Raw genomic sequence first — 17,271 nt, forward strand, 5'->3', positions numbered from 1 at the left:
AACATAAAAATTGATTAACAAAATATTAAAAAATATCAAAAAATTTATGAAAAATAACAAAAAATTTATGAAAAATAACAAAAAATTCATGAAAAATGAATGATAAAAAAAACAATTGATAAAAAATTTATGAAAAATAAAAAATGGATGAAAAAGTACAAAAAAATATGAAAAATTACCAAAAATTGATTAAAAATAACAAAAAAGTATGGAAAAATTAAAATAAAACAAGTTAAAAAATAATAAAAAAATTAGTTAAAAATAAAAAAAAATTGATAAAAAAAAATTCACAAAAAATGACCAAAAATTTATGAAAAAAAAAAATTATGAAAATAACCAAAAAGTTGATCAAAAAAACTGCAGATTGTTGTAAAACGACAGAAACATGTTTTCATATATCGACTCCTCACGTTGTTGCTCTTATTAATATGACTATTAATAATTATTAATATTCATAAAGTTCTTATTGTTGTTGTTCAGCCGATGAAAAACAAAATTAAAATTGATGAGAAAAAAAAATATTTAAAAATATCAAAAAATTGATTATAAATAAAAAAAATTGATGAAAAATAACAGAAATTTGTTAAAAAATAACAAAAAATTGATAAAAAATTACAAAAAATGATAAAAATTGATTAAAAAAACTAAAAATCGATGTAAAATGAGAAAAATTTGGAGAAATTTTTACACCAAATGAAAAAAATTGATGAAAAAAAATTCAAAAACAGAAAAATTACCAAAAATTTATGAAAAATGAACGAAAAAATTATTTAAAAAAGTAAAAACAAAAAGTTGATGAAGATTAATAATTATTCATAAACGATCGTTAATATTGTTGTTGTTGTTTCAGCCGACGAGTGAAGACGACCTGTGTCCGATCTGCTACGCTCACTCCATCAGTGCAGTGTTCAAACCGTGTTCCCACAAGTCCTGCAAGTGAGTCACACACACACACACACACACACACACACACACACAGACACTCAGAGACACACACACACACAGACACTCAGAGACACACACACACACACACACACACACACACACACACACACACACACACACACACACACACACAGACACTCAGAGACACACACACACACAGACACTCAGAGACACACACACACACACACACACACACACACACACACACACACACACACACACACACACACACAGAGAGACACACACACACACACACACAGGGACACACACACACACACACACACACAGGTACACACACACAGAGTCACACACACAGACAGACACACACACACACACATATAAAGACACACACACACACACACATAAAGACACACACACACACACACATAAAGACACACACACACAGAGACACACACACACACACAGAGACACACACACACACACACACACACACAGACACACACACACACACACACACACACGCACACACACACACACACACCCACACACACACACACACACACACAGGGACACACACACACACAGGGACACACACACACACACACACACACACACACACACACACACACACACAGGGACACACACACACACACACACACAGAGACACACACACACACACACACGGGTAACACAATTAAACCGCTCTTTTCCTCTTCTTGTGTGTGTGTGTGTGCGTGTGTCCTTCCGTGTGTGTGTGTGTGTGTGTGCGTGTGTGTGTGTGTGTGTGTGTGTGTCTCTCTGTGTGTGTGTGTGCAGAGCCTGCATCAACCAGCACCTGATGAACAACAAGGACTGCTTCTTCTGCAAAGCAACGATCACCGGCGTGGAGGACTTCTAACACACACACACACACACACACACACACACACACACACACACACACACACACACACACACGGGGCTCAAAAGTCGCGTCGTTTTCCGCCTTTAAATGCCCGAAACGCATCCACTTCCTGTTTCGTCCCTTCGAAACAGGAAGTGGATGCGTTTTCGGCGAAACAGGAAGTGACATCACAACACAAGCTAATTTAAATATTAATATTAATAATAATAATGTGTGTTTATGTTTGTGTGTGTGAGTTATTAAATTATTTATCCTGAAAAAAACAAACAAAAAGAGTTTCCTGTTGTTTTTCTGCTACTTCCTGTCGCGCTGCGGCGGTGGCCATTTTGGATCCAGCTGTGCGTCAGTTGCAGCACCTTCTGACTTAACGTGACTTAATTTAACTTGACTTAACTTAACTTGACTTAATTTAACTTGACTTAACTAAACTTGACTTAAATTAACTTGACTTAACTTAAATTAACTTGACTTAATTTAACTTGACTTGACTAAACTTGACTTAAATTAACTTGACTTAACTTAACTTGACTTAACTAAACTTAACTTAACTTGACTTAACTAAACCTGACTTATTTAACTTGACTTAACTTGACATAACTTGATTTAACTTGACTTAACTAAACTTGACTTAAATTAACTTGACTTAACTAAACTTGACTTAAATAAACTTGACTTAAATTAACTTGACTTAATTAAACTTAACTTAAATTAACTTGACTTAACTAACTTAACTTAATATAACTTAACTTAATATAACTTAACTTGACTTAATTTAACTTGACTTAAATAAACTTGACTTAATTTAACTTGACTTAATTTAACTTGACTTAATTTAATTTAACTTGACTTAATTAAACTTGACTTAATTTAATTTAACTTGACTTAATTTAACTTGACTTAATTTAACTTGACTTAACTAAACTTGACTTAAATTAACTTGACTTAACTTAAATTAACTTGACTTAATTTAACTTGACTTGACTAAACTTGACTTAAATTAACTTGACTTAACTTAACTTGACTTAACTAAACTTAACTTAACTTGACTTAACTAAACCTGACTTATTTAACTTGACTTAACTTGACATAACTTGATTTAACTTGACTTAACTAAACTTGACTTAAATTAACTTGACTTAACTAAACTTGACTTAAATAAACTTGACTTAAATTAACTTGACTTAATTAAACTTAACTTAAATTAACTTGACTTAACTAACTTAACTTAATATAACTTAACTTAATATAACTTAACTTGACTTAATTTAACTTGACTTAAATAAACTTGACTTAATTTAACTTGACTTAATTTAACTTGACTTAATTTAATTTAACTTGACTTAATTAAACTTGACTTAATTTAATTTAACTTGACTTAATTTAACTTGACTTAATTTAACTTGACTTAATTTAACTTGACTTAATTTAACTTGACTTGACTTAATTTAACTTGACTTAATTTAACTTGACTTAATTTAACTTAACTTGACTTAATTTAACTTGACTTAATTTAACTTGACTTAATTTAATTTAACTTGACTTAACTTGACTTAATTTAACTTAACTTGACTTAATTTAACTTGACTTAATTTAACTTGACTTAATTTAACTTAACTTGACTTAATTTAACTTGACTTAATTTAACTTGACTTAATTTAATTTAACTTGACTTAACTTGACTTAATTTAACTTAACTTGACTTAATTTAACTTGACTTAATTTAACTTGACTTAATTTAACTTAACTTAACTTGACTTAAATTAACTTGACTTAACTTGACTTAATTAAACTTAACTTAAATAAACTTGACTTAATTAAACTTAACTTAAATAAACTTGACTTAATTAAACTTAACTTAAATAAACTTGACTTAACTTATCTTGACTTAATTTAACTTAACTTAAATTAACTTGACTTAACTAAACTTGACTTAACTTGAATTAACTTGACTTAATTTAACTTAACTTGACTTAATTTAACTTGACTTAATTAAACTTGACTTGACTTAACTCAACTTAAGTTGACTTAACTAAACTTGACTTAAATTAACTTGACTTAACTTAAATTAACTTGACTTGACTAAACTTGACTTAACTTAATTTAACATGACTTAACTAAACTTGACTTAAATTAACTTGACTTAACTTGACTTAATTTAACTTGACTTAAATTAACTTGACTTAATTTAACTTGACTTAATTAAACTTAACTTAAATAAACTTGACTTAACTTGACTTAATTTAACTTGACTTAACTTGACTTGACCTAAGTTAACTCAACTTGACTTAATTTAACTTGACTTAACTTGACTTGACCTAAGTTAACTAAACTTGACTTAACTTGACTTAACTTGGAGTTAACTTAACTTGACTTAACTTAACTTGACTTAATTAAACTTAACTTAAATAAACTTGACTTAACTTAACTTGACTTAATTTAACCTGACTTAACTTAAATTAACTTGACTTAACTAAACTTGAATTAACTTAATTTAACTTAACTTGAATTGACTTGACTTAACTTAACTTGACTTAATTTAACTTGACTGAAGTTAACCGGGGAGGCCCGAGACCCCCCTCCCCCCCCCTCTACGATCCTGGGTGACATCACGGATGATGCGTTCAGGTTCACCATGTTTTGTTCAGGTTCATTTTGACTCCATATTTATTTGTTTTTAAGTATTTTTAAAATATTTTTAATATGTAAAAAAACTTAATTAATAATAAATAATAATTATAAATATTTTCTTTTAACAGATATTAATTTTTAAATATTTTGTACTGTGTTTACTGCGTCACTAATATTAATATTCATATTTTTATTCATATTTTTATCTAAAAAAAGGGAAAAAATTGTGTCGGAAACTTCAAAAATAATTAAATATTAATATGTTTGAGCTTTTATGAAAATATTTTTTATTGTATTTTTCAGTTTTGTTTTTCTAAATTTATTCATTTTAGTGAAATATTAATTTTTGTTTCATATTTTCTCATATTTTTGTTTTTTTGGTGCATTTTTTCGGACGTAAAAACGCATTGAAACACATTCATAAAAGTTTATTGATTCAAACTTTTTCAAAATAAAATAATAAATAAATAATAATAATTAACAGGTGTTTTATTTTGAAAGGGTCTCAGGTCAGGGAGAGCGAGGCGACGTCGTAGCGTCCGTCCACCTGGAGTCACGACAACAAAAAAACAAACAAACAGGCAAAACGTGGTCACGACTTGTTTCGTACGATGCTAGGTGAAGTTTTTTACGAAGTATTTTGAGGAAAGATTGTGACGAGAAAGTCGGAAGATTTCTATAAAAAATCCCGAATATTTCAAGAAAATGTCGGAATTTCACGACTTTCTTCCCCCGAAATGTTCCGACTTTCTCGTCACAATCTTTCCTCAAAATACTTAGTGAAAAACTGCAAATCGTGAAATTCCGACATTTTCTCGAAATATTTGTATTTTTTTTTAGAAAAATTGCGACTTTTTGTGACAATATTCGGGAAAGAAGTCGGGAAATTCCAACATTTCTCGAATTTTTTTTAGAAATATTCCGACATTTTTCACGAAGTATTCCGACTTTTATATGAAAAAAAAGGGGAATATTTTGCGAAAAAGTCGGAACATTTTTTTCTCAAAATTTGCCGCTTTGACGAAAAAAAAGTCGCAATATTTTGAGGAAAAGTCCGAAATGTCACAATGTTTGGAGTTTTTCCTCAAAATATTCGGGGATTTTTGTGACAATATTCCGACTTTTTTCACGAAGAATTCCGACTTTTATATTGGGAGAAAAAAATTTGAATATTTCGCGATAAAATCGGAATTTTGTGTCAAAAAAAGTCGGAACGTTTTTTTCTTGTAATTTGCCGCTTTAACAAAAAAAGTCGCATTAATTTGAGGAAAAGTCGGAATCGTCAAAACGTTCCGAGGCTACCCTCAAAATATTCCGACTTTATTTTTGTTAAATCGTCAAATTACGAGAAAAAAACGTTCCGGCTTTTCCTCAAAATTTCTCCGACTTTTTTTCACGAAATATTCCGACTTTTTGAAAATGGTTAACAAAGGTGTTTTATCGGACTCACGTCGTAGCGTCCGACCGACGCCGTGGTCCGGTCGCTCCGCATCACTTCGGTCAGAGCCCACATCTGCTGGAGGCTCGAGGACACGGTCCGGGGGTTCGGGACTCCCTGGGACACGGACAGGAAGTGGGTTACGCAACAGGAAGTGACATATGAAGTGGGTTACACAACAGGAAGTGGCGTGTGAAGAGGGTAAGACAACAGGAAGTGGCATATGAAGTGGGTAACACAACAGGAAGTGGCGTGTGAAGACAACAGGAAGTGACAAAGTGGGTTACGCAACAGGAAGTGGCATGTGAAGACAACAGGAAGTGACATATGAAGTGGGTTACACAACAGGAAGTGGCGTGTGAAGTGAGTTACACAACAGGAAGTGGCATGTGAAGACAACAGGAAGTGACAAAGTGGGTTACGCAACAGGAAGTGGGTTACACAACAGAAAGTGACATGTGAAGACAACAGGAAGTGACATATGCAGTGGGTTACACAACAGGAAGTGACATGTGAAGACAACAGGAAGTGGGTTACACGACAGGAAGTGGCATGTTAAGACAACAGGAAGTGGCATGTGAAGACAACAGGAAGTGGCATATGAAGTGGGTAACAACAGGAAGTGGGTTACACAACAGGAAGTGGCATGTGAAGACAACAGGAAGTGGGTTACACAACAGGAAGTGGCATGTGAAGACAACAGGAAGTGACATATGAAGTGGGTAACAACAGGAAGTGGGTTACGCAACAGGAAGTGACATGTGAAGACAACAGGAAGTGGCATATGAAGTGGGTTACACAACAGGAAGTGGCATGTGAAGACAACAGGAAGTGACACATGAGGTGGGTTACACAACAGGAAGTGGGTTACACAACAGGAAGTGACATGTGAAGTGGGTTTCACAACAGGAAGTGACATGTGAAGTGGGTTACTCAACAGGAAGTGGGTTACACAACAGGAAGTGACATATGAAGTGGGTTAAGCAACAGGAAGTGGTATGTGAAATAACCAGGAAGTGACATTTAGAGTGGGTTACACAACAAGAAGTGGCATAAAGTGGGTTACACAACAGGAAGTGGCATGTGAAGACAACAGGAAGTGACATATGAAATGGGTTACACAACAGGAAGTGGCATGTGAAGACAACAGGAAGTGACATGAGAAGTGGGTTACACAACAGGAAGTGGCATGTGAAGACAACAGGAAGTTACATATGAAGTGGGTTACACAACAGGAAGTGACATGTGAAGACAACAGGAAGTGGCATATGAAGTGGGTAAGACAACAGGAAGTGGCATATGAAGTGGGTTACACAACAGGAAGTGACATGTGAAGACAACAGGAAGTGGCATATGAAGTGGGTAAGACAACAGGAAGTGGCATATGAAGTGGGTTACACAACAGGAAGTGACATGTGAAGATAACAGGAAGTGGCATATTAAGTGGGTTACACAACAGGAAGTGACATGGAAGACAACAGGAAGTGACATATAGAGTGGGTAACACAACAGGAAGTGGCATGTGAAGACAACAGGAAGTGACATATGAAGTGGGTTACGCAACAGGAAGTGGCATGTTAAGACAACAGGAAGTGACATATAGAGTGGGTAACACAACAGGAAGTGGCATGTGAAGACAACAGGAAGTGGCATGTGAAGTTGGTTACACAACAGGAAGTGACATGTGAAGTGGGTAACACAACAGGAAGTGGGTTACGCAACAGGAAGTGACATGTGAAGACAACAGGAAGTGACAAAGTGGGTTACGCAACAGGAAGTGGGTTACGCAACAGGAAGTGGCATGTGAAGACAACAGGAAGTGACATATGAGGTGGGTTACACAACAGGAAGTGACATGTGAAGACAACAGGAAGTGGCATGTGAAGTGGGTAACACAACAGGAAGTGGCATGTGAAGACAACAGGAAGTGACATATGAGGTGGGTTACACAACAGGAAGTGGCATGTGAAGACAACAGGAAGTGACATGAGAAGTGGGTAACACAACAGGAAGTGGCATGTTAAGACAACAGGAAGTGGCATATGAAGTGGGTTACACAACAGGAAGTGACATGTTAAGACAACAGGAAGTGGCATATGAAGTGGGTTTCACAACAGGAAGTGTCGTTAACGTCAGATATTAATAATAAATCATAACTGTAATAATTCGTACCTCCACGTCAGCGTGCTGTTGGTCGAGCAGCGTCAGGTCCGAGAGCCAATCAGAAACCTCCGTCTCCGGGTCCTGGAACATGAAATATGATTGTTAAATATCATTTTAATAAATTTCATATTTCGATTTTATTTCACAATCTGGAAATAATCCGACCTTTCTGGAACAATGTTCAGACTTTTTTCGCGAAATCTTCCGACTTTTTTTCTTTTACAAAATATTCAGACATAACGATTAACACAAAAAAACGCGAAAAACACAAAATAACAAAACGCGTAAAAACGCGAAAAACAAAAAACACGAAAAAAAGATAAAAAAGAGAAATTTTTCTTCCAACGTTTTCCCCGAAATATTGCGATTTTGTTCTGGAAAGGTTACGATTTTTTTTCAGCAAAATATTCCGACATAATGGTAGTTTACCTCATAAACAAAAAAACAAACATGCGGAAAAAACGCGATAACACAAAAAAATGCAATTAACACAAAAAACGCGAAAAAACGTGAAAAACAAAAGACGCGAAAAACACAAAAAACAAAAAAGGTGAAAAACACAAAAACTTGAAAAACTAAAAACGCAAAAAAACATGAAAAACAAAAAACCCAAGAACTTTTTCTCACGACTTTTCTCTCAAAATATTGCGACTTTTTTCTGGAAAGGTTACGATATTTTTTCCCGCAAAATATTCCGACATTTTTGACACAATCTTCCGACTTTCTTCCCAAAATATTTCTACTTTTTTCTCAAAATGACGTGAATTTAGTTTCTAAAAAACAAAAAACACCAAAAATCGCAAAAAAACGCGAAAAACACAAAAAACGCGAAAAACACAAAAAACACAAAAAACGCGAAAAACACCAAAAAACGCAAGGCACAAAAAAATATATTAAAAAAATATAAAAAACAACCAAAATCGCGAAAAACTCACCGTCTCCGTGCGTGGAATGATCTCGATGTGCTCGAGGCCGAAGTTGAGCCACGCAGACGACGGTTGTTTCACGATCAGTCTCACCGACGTGACGTGATCCGGCTCCACGCGCATCTGCGACAAGAAAACATCGGAATGTATTAAAATAAGAGACAAAATGTTCGTAAACACTTTAACGTACGTGCTAAAGGAGCTAATACATGTGCTAACGTGAGCTAAAGAAGCTAAAACGCGTGCTAAAGTGAGCTAAAGAAGCTAAAACGCGTGCTAATGTGAGCTAAGGGAGCTAAAATGCGTGCTAAAGTGAGCTAAAGTAGCTAATACTTCTGCTCAAGTGAGCTAAAGGGGCTAAAATGTGTGCTAAAGTGACCTCTAGGAAGCTAAGACGTGTGCTAAACGGAGCTAAAGAAGCTAAAACATGTGCTAAAGAAAGCAAAGGGAGCTAAAATGTGTGCTAAAGGGGCTAAAACGTGTGCTAAAGTGTTCTAAAGGAGCTAAACCGTGTGCTAAAGGAGCTAAAACGTGTGCTAAAGTGAGCTAAAGGAGCTAATACTTGTGCTAACGTGAGCTAAAGAAGCTAAAATGTGTGCTAAAGTGTCCTAAAGTAGCTAATACTTGTGCTAAGGTGAGCTAAAGAAGCTAATACTTGTGCTAAAGTGTCCTAAAGAAGCTAATACTTGTGCTAAAGTGAGCAAAAGAAGCTAATACTTGTGCTAAGGTGAGCTAAAGAAGCTAATGCTTGTGCTAAAGTGAGCTAAAGAAGCTAATACTTGTGCTAAGGTGAGCTAAAGAAGCTAATACTTGTGCTAAAGTGTCCTAAAGAAGCTAATACTTGTGCCAACGTGAGCTAAAGAAGCTAATACTTGTGCTAAGGTGTCCTAAAGAAGCTAATACTTGTGCTAACATGAGCTAAAGAAGCTAAAACTTGTGCTAAAGTGAACTAAAGGAACTAAAATGTGTGCTAAAGTGTCCTAAAAAAGCTAAAACGTGTGCTTAAGTGAGCTAAAGAAGCTAAAACGTGTGCTTAAGTGTCCTAACGAGGCTAAAACATGTGCTAAAGTGCCATTTAGGAAGCTAAAACGTGTGCTAAAGGAGCTAAAACATGTGCTAAAGTGTCCTAAAGAAGCTAAAACGTGTGCTTAAGTGAGCTAAAGAAGCTAAAACGTGTGCTTAAGTGTCCTAACGAGGCTAAAACATGTGCTAAAGTGCCATTTAGGAAGCTAAAACGTGTGCTAAAGGAGCTAAAACATGTGCTAAAGTGTCCTAACGAGGCTAAAACGTGCTAAAGTGCCGTTTAGGAAGCTAAAACCTGTGCTACAGGAGCTAAAACATGTGCTAAAGTGTCCTAACGAGGCTAAAACATGTGCTAAAGTGCCGTTTAGGAAGCTAAAACGTGTGCTAAAGGAGCTAAAACACATGCCAAAGTGCCCTCTAGTAGCTAAAACATGTGCTAAAGTGCCCTCTAGTAGCTAAAATGTGCGCTAAAGGAGCTAAAACACGTGCTAAAGTGCCCTCTAGTAGCTAAAACACGTGCTTAAGGAGCTAAAACACGTGCTAAAGTAGCTAAAACACCTGCTAAAGTAGCTAAAACACCTGCTAAAGTGTCCTAACGAAGCTATAACGTGTGCTAAAGTGCCCTCTAGCATGCTAACCCACCTGCGTCCTGTGGATGGAGCGGTAGTCTTGGGAGCCGCCCTCGGCGTGGGGGTCGGCCATCAGGGGGAGGTCCCTGAGGGCGGTGTGCCACGCGGCGGCGGTGCCGGCGGCGCGGCCCGGCGGCGCCTTCAGGAGACGCACGGTGACGTACGCCGCGTAGTGGTTCTGGAAGGTGATCGCCTCCACCTGAAACGCACGCCAACACGTATGCTAAAGTGAGCTAAAGGAGCTAAAACGTGTGCTAACGTGTCCTAAATGAGCTAAAACACGTGCTACAGTGAGCTAAAGGAGCTAAACGTGTGCTAAAGTGAGCTAAACGTGTGCTAAAGTGAGCTAAAGGAGCTATACATGTGCTAAAGTGAGCTAAAGGAGCTATACATGTGCTAAAGTGAGCTAAAGGAGCTAATACATGCACAAAAGTGTGCTAAAGGAGCTAAAACGTGTGCTAAAGTGAGCTCAAGGAGCTAATACACGTGCTAGAGTGAGCTAAAGGAGCTAAAACATGTGCTAAAGTGAGCTAAACGTGTGCTAAAGTGTTCTAAAGGAGCTAAAATGTGCGCTAAAGTGAGCTAAATGTGTGCTAAAGTGTCCTAAAGGAGCTTAAACATGTGCTATAGGAGCTAAAACAAGTGCTAAAAGTGCTAAAATGTGTGCTAAAGTGTCCTAAATGAGCTAAAACATGTGCTAAAATGTCCTAAAGGAAACAAAACGTGTGCTAAAGGAGCTAAAACATGTGCTATAGTGTTCTTAAGGAGCTAAAACATGTGCTAAAGGCGCTAAAACATGTGCTAAAGTGTGCTAAAGGAGCTAAAACATGTGCTTTAGTGTTCTTAAGGAGCTAAAACATGTGCTAAAGGCACTAAAACATGAGCTAACGTGTGCTAAAGGAGCTAAAACATGTGCTATAGTGTTCTTAAGGAGCTAAAACATGTGCTAAAGGCGCTAAAACATGTGCTAAAGTGTGCTAAGGGAGCTAAAACATGTGCTTTAGTGTTCTTAAGGAGCTAAAACTTGTACTAAAGGCACTAAAACATGAGCTAACGTGTCCTAAAGGAGCTAAAACATGTGCTAAAGTGTTCTACAGGAGCTAAAACATGTGCTAAAGGTGCTAAAACGTGTGCTAAAGTGTCATAAAGGAGCTAAAACATGTGCTAAAGTGTTCTTAAGGAGCTAAAACATGTGCTAACGTGTCCTAAAGGAGCTAAAACATATGCTAAAGTGTTCTACAGGAGCTAAAACATATGCTAAAGTGTGCTACAGGAGCTAAAATGTGTGCTGCAGTGTTCTAAATGAGCTAAAACGTGCGCCAAAGGAGCTAAACGTGTGTTAATGTGAGCTAAAGGAGCTAAACGTGTGCTAAAGTGTCCTAAATGAGCTAAAACATGTGCTAAAGTGTCCTAAATGACCTAAAACACGTGTTAAAGGAGCTAAAATGTGTGCTAAAGTGTTCTAAAGGAGCTCAAACATATGATAACGTGTTCGGACACCTTGGCACAGCTTTTAGCTCCTTTAGGACACTTTAGCGTAAGTTTTAGCTCCTTTAGGACACTTTAGCACATGTTTTAGCTACTTTAGCACATGTTTTAGCTCTTTTAGGACACTTAAGCACACTTTCTAGCGCCTTAACACAACTTTTAGCTCCTTTAGCACACGTTTTAGCTCCTTTAGCACACGTTTTAGCTCCTTTAGCACACGTTTTAGCTCCTTTAGCACACATTTTAGCTGCTAGCTAGCTAAGCTTACGTTGACGGGTCGTCCGAAGGGCAGGGACACGTCTACGACGCACACTCCGGAGCGAGCGGCGGCCATTTTGGAGTCTCCGATGTGAAGGTAGACGGGAGATTTGACAGTGCAGTCGACGGGCGCCATACCACCTTAAAACACGTAAATAACGTTAGCCAAATACGACATACCACCTTAAAACACGTAAAAACGTTAGCCAAACACGACATACCACCTTAAAACACGTAAATAACATTAGACGAACCCGACATACCACCTTAAAACACGAAAAAACGTTAGCCAAACATGCCATACCACCTTAAAACACGTAAAAACGTTAGCCAAACACGACATGCCACCTTAAAACACGTAAATAACGTTAGACGAACACGAAATACCACCTTAAAACACGTAAATAACGTTAGCCAAACACGACATACCACCTTAAAACACGTAAAAACGTTAGACAAACATGACATACCACCTTGAAACGCATAAAACCTTAGACAAACACGACATACCACCTTAAAACACGTAGAAACGTTAGCCAAACACGACATACCACCTTAAAACACGTAAAAACGTTAGACAAACACGACATACCACCTTAAAACACGTAAATAACGTTAGCCGAACACGACATACCACCTTAAAACATCGAAAAACATTAGACGAACACGACATACCACCTTAAAACACGTAAATAACGTTAGACAAACACAACATACCACCTTAAAACATGTAAAAAGTTAGACGAACACGACATACCACCTTAAAACACGTAAAAACGTTAGACAAACATGACATACCACCTTGAAACGCATAAAACCTTAGACAAACACGACATACCACCTTAAAACACGTAGAAACGTTAGCCAAACACGACATACCACCTTAAAACACGTAAAAACGTTAGACAAACACGACATACCACCTTAAAACACGTAAATAACGTTAGCCGAACACGACATACCACCTTAAAACATCGAAAAACATTAGACGAACACGACATACCACCTTAAAACACGTAAATAACGTTAGACAAACACAACATACCACCTTAAAACATGTAAAAAGTTAGACGAACACGACATACCACCTTAAAACACGTAAATAACGTTAGTCAAACACGACATACCACCTTAAAACACGTAAATAACGTTAGACGAACACGACATACCACCTTAAAACACGTAAATAACATTAGACGAACCCGACATACCACCTTAAAACACGTAAATAACGTTAGCCAAACACGACATACCACCTTAAAACACGTAAAAACGTTAGACAAACATGACATACCACCTTAAAACATGTATATAACGTTAGTCAAACACGACATACCACCTTAAAACACGTAAATAACGTTAGCTGAACATGACATACCACCTTAAAACTTGAAAAACGTTATACAAACACGACATACCACCTTAAAACACGTAAATAACAGACAAACACGACATACCACCTTAAAACACATAAGAACGTTAGCCGAACACGACATACCACCTTAAAACACGTAAAAATGTTAGACGAACACGACATACCACCTTAAAACATGTAAATAACGTTAGACGAACACGACATACCACCTTAAAACACGTAAATAACGTTAGCCAAACACGACATACCACCTTAAAACACGTAAATAACGTTAGCCAAACACGACATACCACCTTAAAACACGTAAATTGCTGCTTAAATGTGTGCTACGCTGTCAGGCTAACTATCAGGTTGTCAGGCTAACTGTCAGGCTAACTATCAGGTTGTCAGGCTAACTGTCAGGCTAATTATCCGGTTGTCAGGCTAACTGATGGGTTGTCAGGCTAACTATCAGGTTGTCAGGCTAACTGTTGGGCTAACTATCAGGTTGTCAGGCTAACTGTTATGCTAACTATCAGGTTGTCAGGCTAACTGTCAGGCTAACTGTTGGGTTGTCAAGCTAACTGGTAGGCTAACTGTTGGGCTAACTATCAGGTTGTCAAGCTAACTGTCGGGTTGTCAGGCTAACAATCTGGTTGTCAGGCTAACTGTTGGGTTGTCAGGCTAACTGTCAGGTTGTCAGGCTAACTGTCAGGCTAACTGTCAGGTTGTCAGGCTAACTGTCAGGTTGTCAGGCTAACTGTTGGGTTGTCAGGCTAACTGTCAGGTTGTCAGGCTAACTGTTAGGCTAACTATCAGGTTGTCAGGCTAACTGTCATGCTGTCAAGCTAACTGTTGGGCTAACTATCAGGTTGTCAGGCTAACTGTTGGGCTAACTATCAGGTTGTCAGGCTAACTGTCGGGTTGTCAGGCTAACTGTCGGGTTGTCAGGCTAACTGTCGGGTTGTCAGGCTAACTGTCGGGTTGTCAGGCTAACTATCAGGTTGTCAGGCTAACTGTCGGGTTGTCAAGCTAACTGTCGGGTTGTCAGGCTAACTATCAGGTTGTCAGGCTAACTATCAGGTTGTCAGGCTAACTGTCGGGTTGTCAGGCTAACTGTTATGCTAACTGTTGTGCTAACTGTCAGGTTGTCAGGCTAACTATCAGGTTGTCAGGCTAACTATCAGGTTGTCAGGCTAACTGTCGGGTTGTCAGGCTAACTATCAGGTTGTCAGGCTAACTGTTGGGTTGTCAGGCTAGCTGTTATGCTAACTGTTGTGCTAACTGTCAGGTTGTCAGGCTAACTGTTATGCTAACTGTTGTGCTAACTGTCAGACTGGGGTCCTATGAATGAGCAAAACACTGGTGAGCCTCGTCGCGCGTGTGTGTGTGTGTGTGTGTGTGTGTGTGTGTGTGTGTGTGTGTGTGTGTGTGTGTGTGTGTGTGTGTGTGTGTGTGTGTGCGTGTGTGTCACGCTGCTGCAAGTCACCGGTGAGCGTTAGCACGGGAGCTAGCGGCTAACAGCTAACAGCTGTCTCGTACCTGTGTTTGTCGCAGAGGCGTCCGTTGGAAAGACGACGGACACGACGTCACTTCCGGCAACTTCCGCCCACGTCCTGGTTGTTACCAAGGCAACGGGAGGCGTCTTAAAGGGACAGTAGAGGTAAAAAGAGGAGCTAAAATGAGCTAAAGGAGCTAAAACGTGAGCTAAAGTGTGCTAAAGGAGCTAAAACATGTGATAAAGTGTGCTAAAGGAGCTAAAACATGTGCTAAAGTGTGCTAAAGGAGCTAAAACGTGAGCTAAAGTGTGCTAAAGGAGTTAAAACATGTGCTAAAGTGTGCTAAAGGAGCTAAAACGTGTGTTAAAGTGTCCTCTAGGAGCATAAACGTGTGTTAAAGTGTCCTCTAGGAGCATAAACGTGTCCTCTAGGAGCATAAACGTGTGTTAAAGTGTCCTCTAGGAGCATAAACGTGTGCTAAAGTGTTCTCTAGGAGCATAAACGTGTGCTAAAGTGTCCTCTAGGAGCCTAAACGTGCTAAAGTGTCCTCTAAGAGCATAAACGTGTGTTAAAGTGTCCTCTAGGAGCATAAACGTGCTAAAGTGTCCTCTAAGAGCATAAACGTGTGTTAAAGTGTCCTCTAGGAGCATAAACGTGTGTTAAAGTGTCCTCTAGGAGCCAAAACATGTGTTAAAGTGTCCTCTAGGAGCATAAACGTGTGTTAAAGTGTCCTCTAGGAGCATAAACGTGTGCTAAAGTGTCCTCTAGGAGCATAAACGTGTGTTAAAGTGTCCTCTAGGAGCACAAACGTGTGTTAAAGTGTCCTCTAGGAGCATAAACGTGTGCTAAAGTGTCCTCTAGGAGCATAAACGTGTGTTAAAGTGTCCTCTAGGAGCATAAACGTGTGTTAAAGTGTCCTCTAGGAGCACAAACGTGTGTTAAAGTGTCCTCTAGGAGCATAAACTTGTGTTAAAGTGTCCTCTAGGAGACTAAACGTGTGCTAAAGTGTCCTCTAGGAGCATAAACGTGTGTTAAAGTGTCCTCTAGGAGCATAAACGTGTGCTAAAGTGTCCTCTAGGAGTATAAACGTGTGTTAAAGTGGCCTCTAGGAGCATAAACGTGTGTTAAAGTGTCCTCTAGGAGCATAAACGTGTGTTAAAGTGTCCTCTAGGAGCATAAACGTGTGTTAAAGTGTCCTCTAGGAGCATAAACGTGTGCTAAAGTGTCCTCTAGGAGCATAAACGTGTGCTAAAGTGTCCTCTAGGAGCATAAACGTGTGCTAAAGTGTCCTCTAGGAGCATAAACGTGTGTTAAAGTGTCCTCTAGGAGCATAAACGTGTGCTAAAGTGTCCTCTAGGAGCATAAACGTGTGTTAAACTGTCCTCTAGGAGCATAAACGTGTGTTAAACTGTCCTCTAGGAGCATAAACGTGTAGTTTAGCTTTTTTAAATTACTACATGTAAACATTCCTAGCATACCACACACACACACACACACACACACACACACACACACACACACACACACACACACACACACACACACACACATTGCCCTGAGGCTCCGCGTGCCTGTACGTACCAGGTGGGTTCACCTTTTTTCGTCACGCATTCCTTCGAAATACAAAACACAGATGAAAACACCACAAAAACGACTGAAAACTGTTGAAAACACCTCAAAAACGACTAAAAACAGATGAAAACACCACAAAAACGACTCAAAACACATGAAAACGCCACAAAAACGACTTAAAACAGAGGAAAACGCCACAAAAACGACTAAAAACAGATGAAAACACCAAAAAACGACTCAAAACAGATGAAAACACCACAAAAACGACTAAAAACAGATGAAAACACCAAAAAACGACTGAAAACAGATGAAAACAGATGAAAACAGCACAAAAACGACCAAAAACAGATGAAAACACCACAAAAACGACTAAAAACAGATGAAAACACCAAAAAACGACTGAAAACAGATGAAAACAGCACAAAAACGACCAAAAACAGATGAAAACACCACAAAAACGACTAAAAACAGATGAAAACACCA

The 17,271-nt window shown here is 38.0% G+C and overlaps 2 protein-coding genes across 7 annotated transcripts in view; one reads left to right on the forward strand and one right to left on the reverse strand.

Moving 5' to 3' along the window:
- The window catches only part of rnf123 (ring finger protein 123), a 47,458-nt gene extending 45,392 nt beyond the window's left edge, over positions 1 to 2,066 (forward strand). For all 3 annotated transcript variants that reach the window (XM_083940026.1, XM_083940025.1, XM_083940024.1), the window contains exons 37-38: positions 851 to 936; positions 1,723 to 2,066. In XM_083940026.1, coding sequence (XP_083796152.1) covers positions 851 to 936; positions 1,723 to 1,804 — 168 coding nt within the window. In that variant the 3' untranslated portion in view covers positions 1,805 to 2,066. The remainder of the gene's footprint in view (positions 1 to 850; positions 937 to 1,722) is intronic.
- Positions 2,067 to 4,851: 2,785 nt separating this feature from the next.
- Positions 4,852 to 15,311, reverse strand: nicn1 (nicolin 1). 4 transcript variants are annotated; one of them, XM_083940018.1, is made up of 7 exons: positions 15,260 to 15,311; positions 12,374 to 12,504; positions 10,631 to 10,816; positions 8,975 to 9,088; positions 8,049 to 8,120; positions 5,889 to 5,993; positions 4,852 to 4,985 (listed from the first exon to the last, which is right to left on the reverse strand). In XM_083940018.1, the coding sequence occupies exons 2-7, from the start codon at positions 12,497 to 12,499 to the stop codon at positions 4,944 to 4,946; spliced, it is 645 nt and encodes a 214-aa protein (XP_083796144.1). In that variant the 5' UTR covers positions 12,500 to 12,504; positions 15,260 to 15,311; the 3' UTR covers positions 4,852 to 4,943. The 4 variants fall into 4 exon arrangements, with proteins under 4 accessions (XP_083796144.1, XP_083796146.1, XP_083796147.1 ...); XM_083940020.1 differs by lacking the exon at positions 15,260 to 15,311 and adding an exon at positions 15,207 to 15,227; XM_083940021.1 differs by lacking the exon at positions 15,260 to 15,311 and adding an exon at positions 14,029 to 14,070.
- Positions 15,312 to 17,271: the final 1,960 nt, after the last annotated feature.

The sequence above is a fragment of the Echiichthys vipera genome, assembly GCF_963691815.1.
Source record: "Echiichthys vipera genome assembly, chromosome: Y".
Classification (NCBI taxonomy): Eukaryota; Metazoa; Chordata; class Actinopteri; order Perciformes; family Trachinidae; genus Echiichthys; species Echiichthys vipera.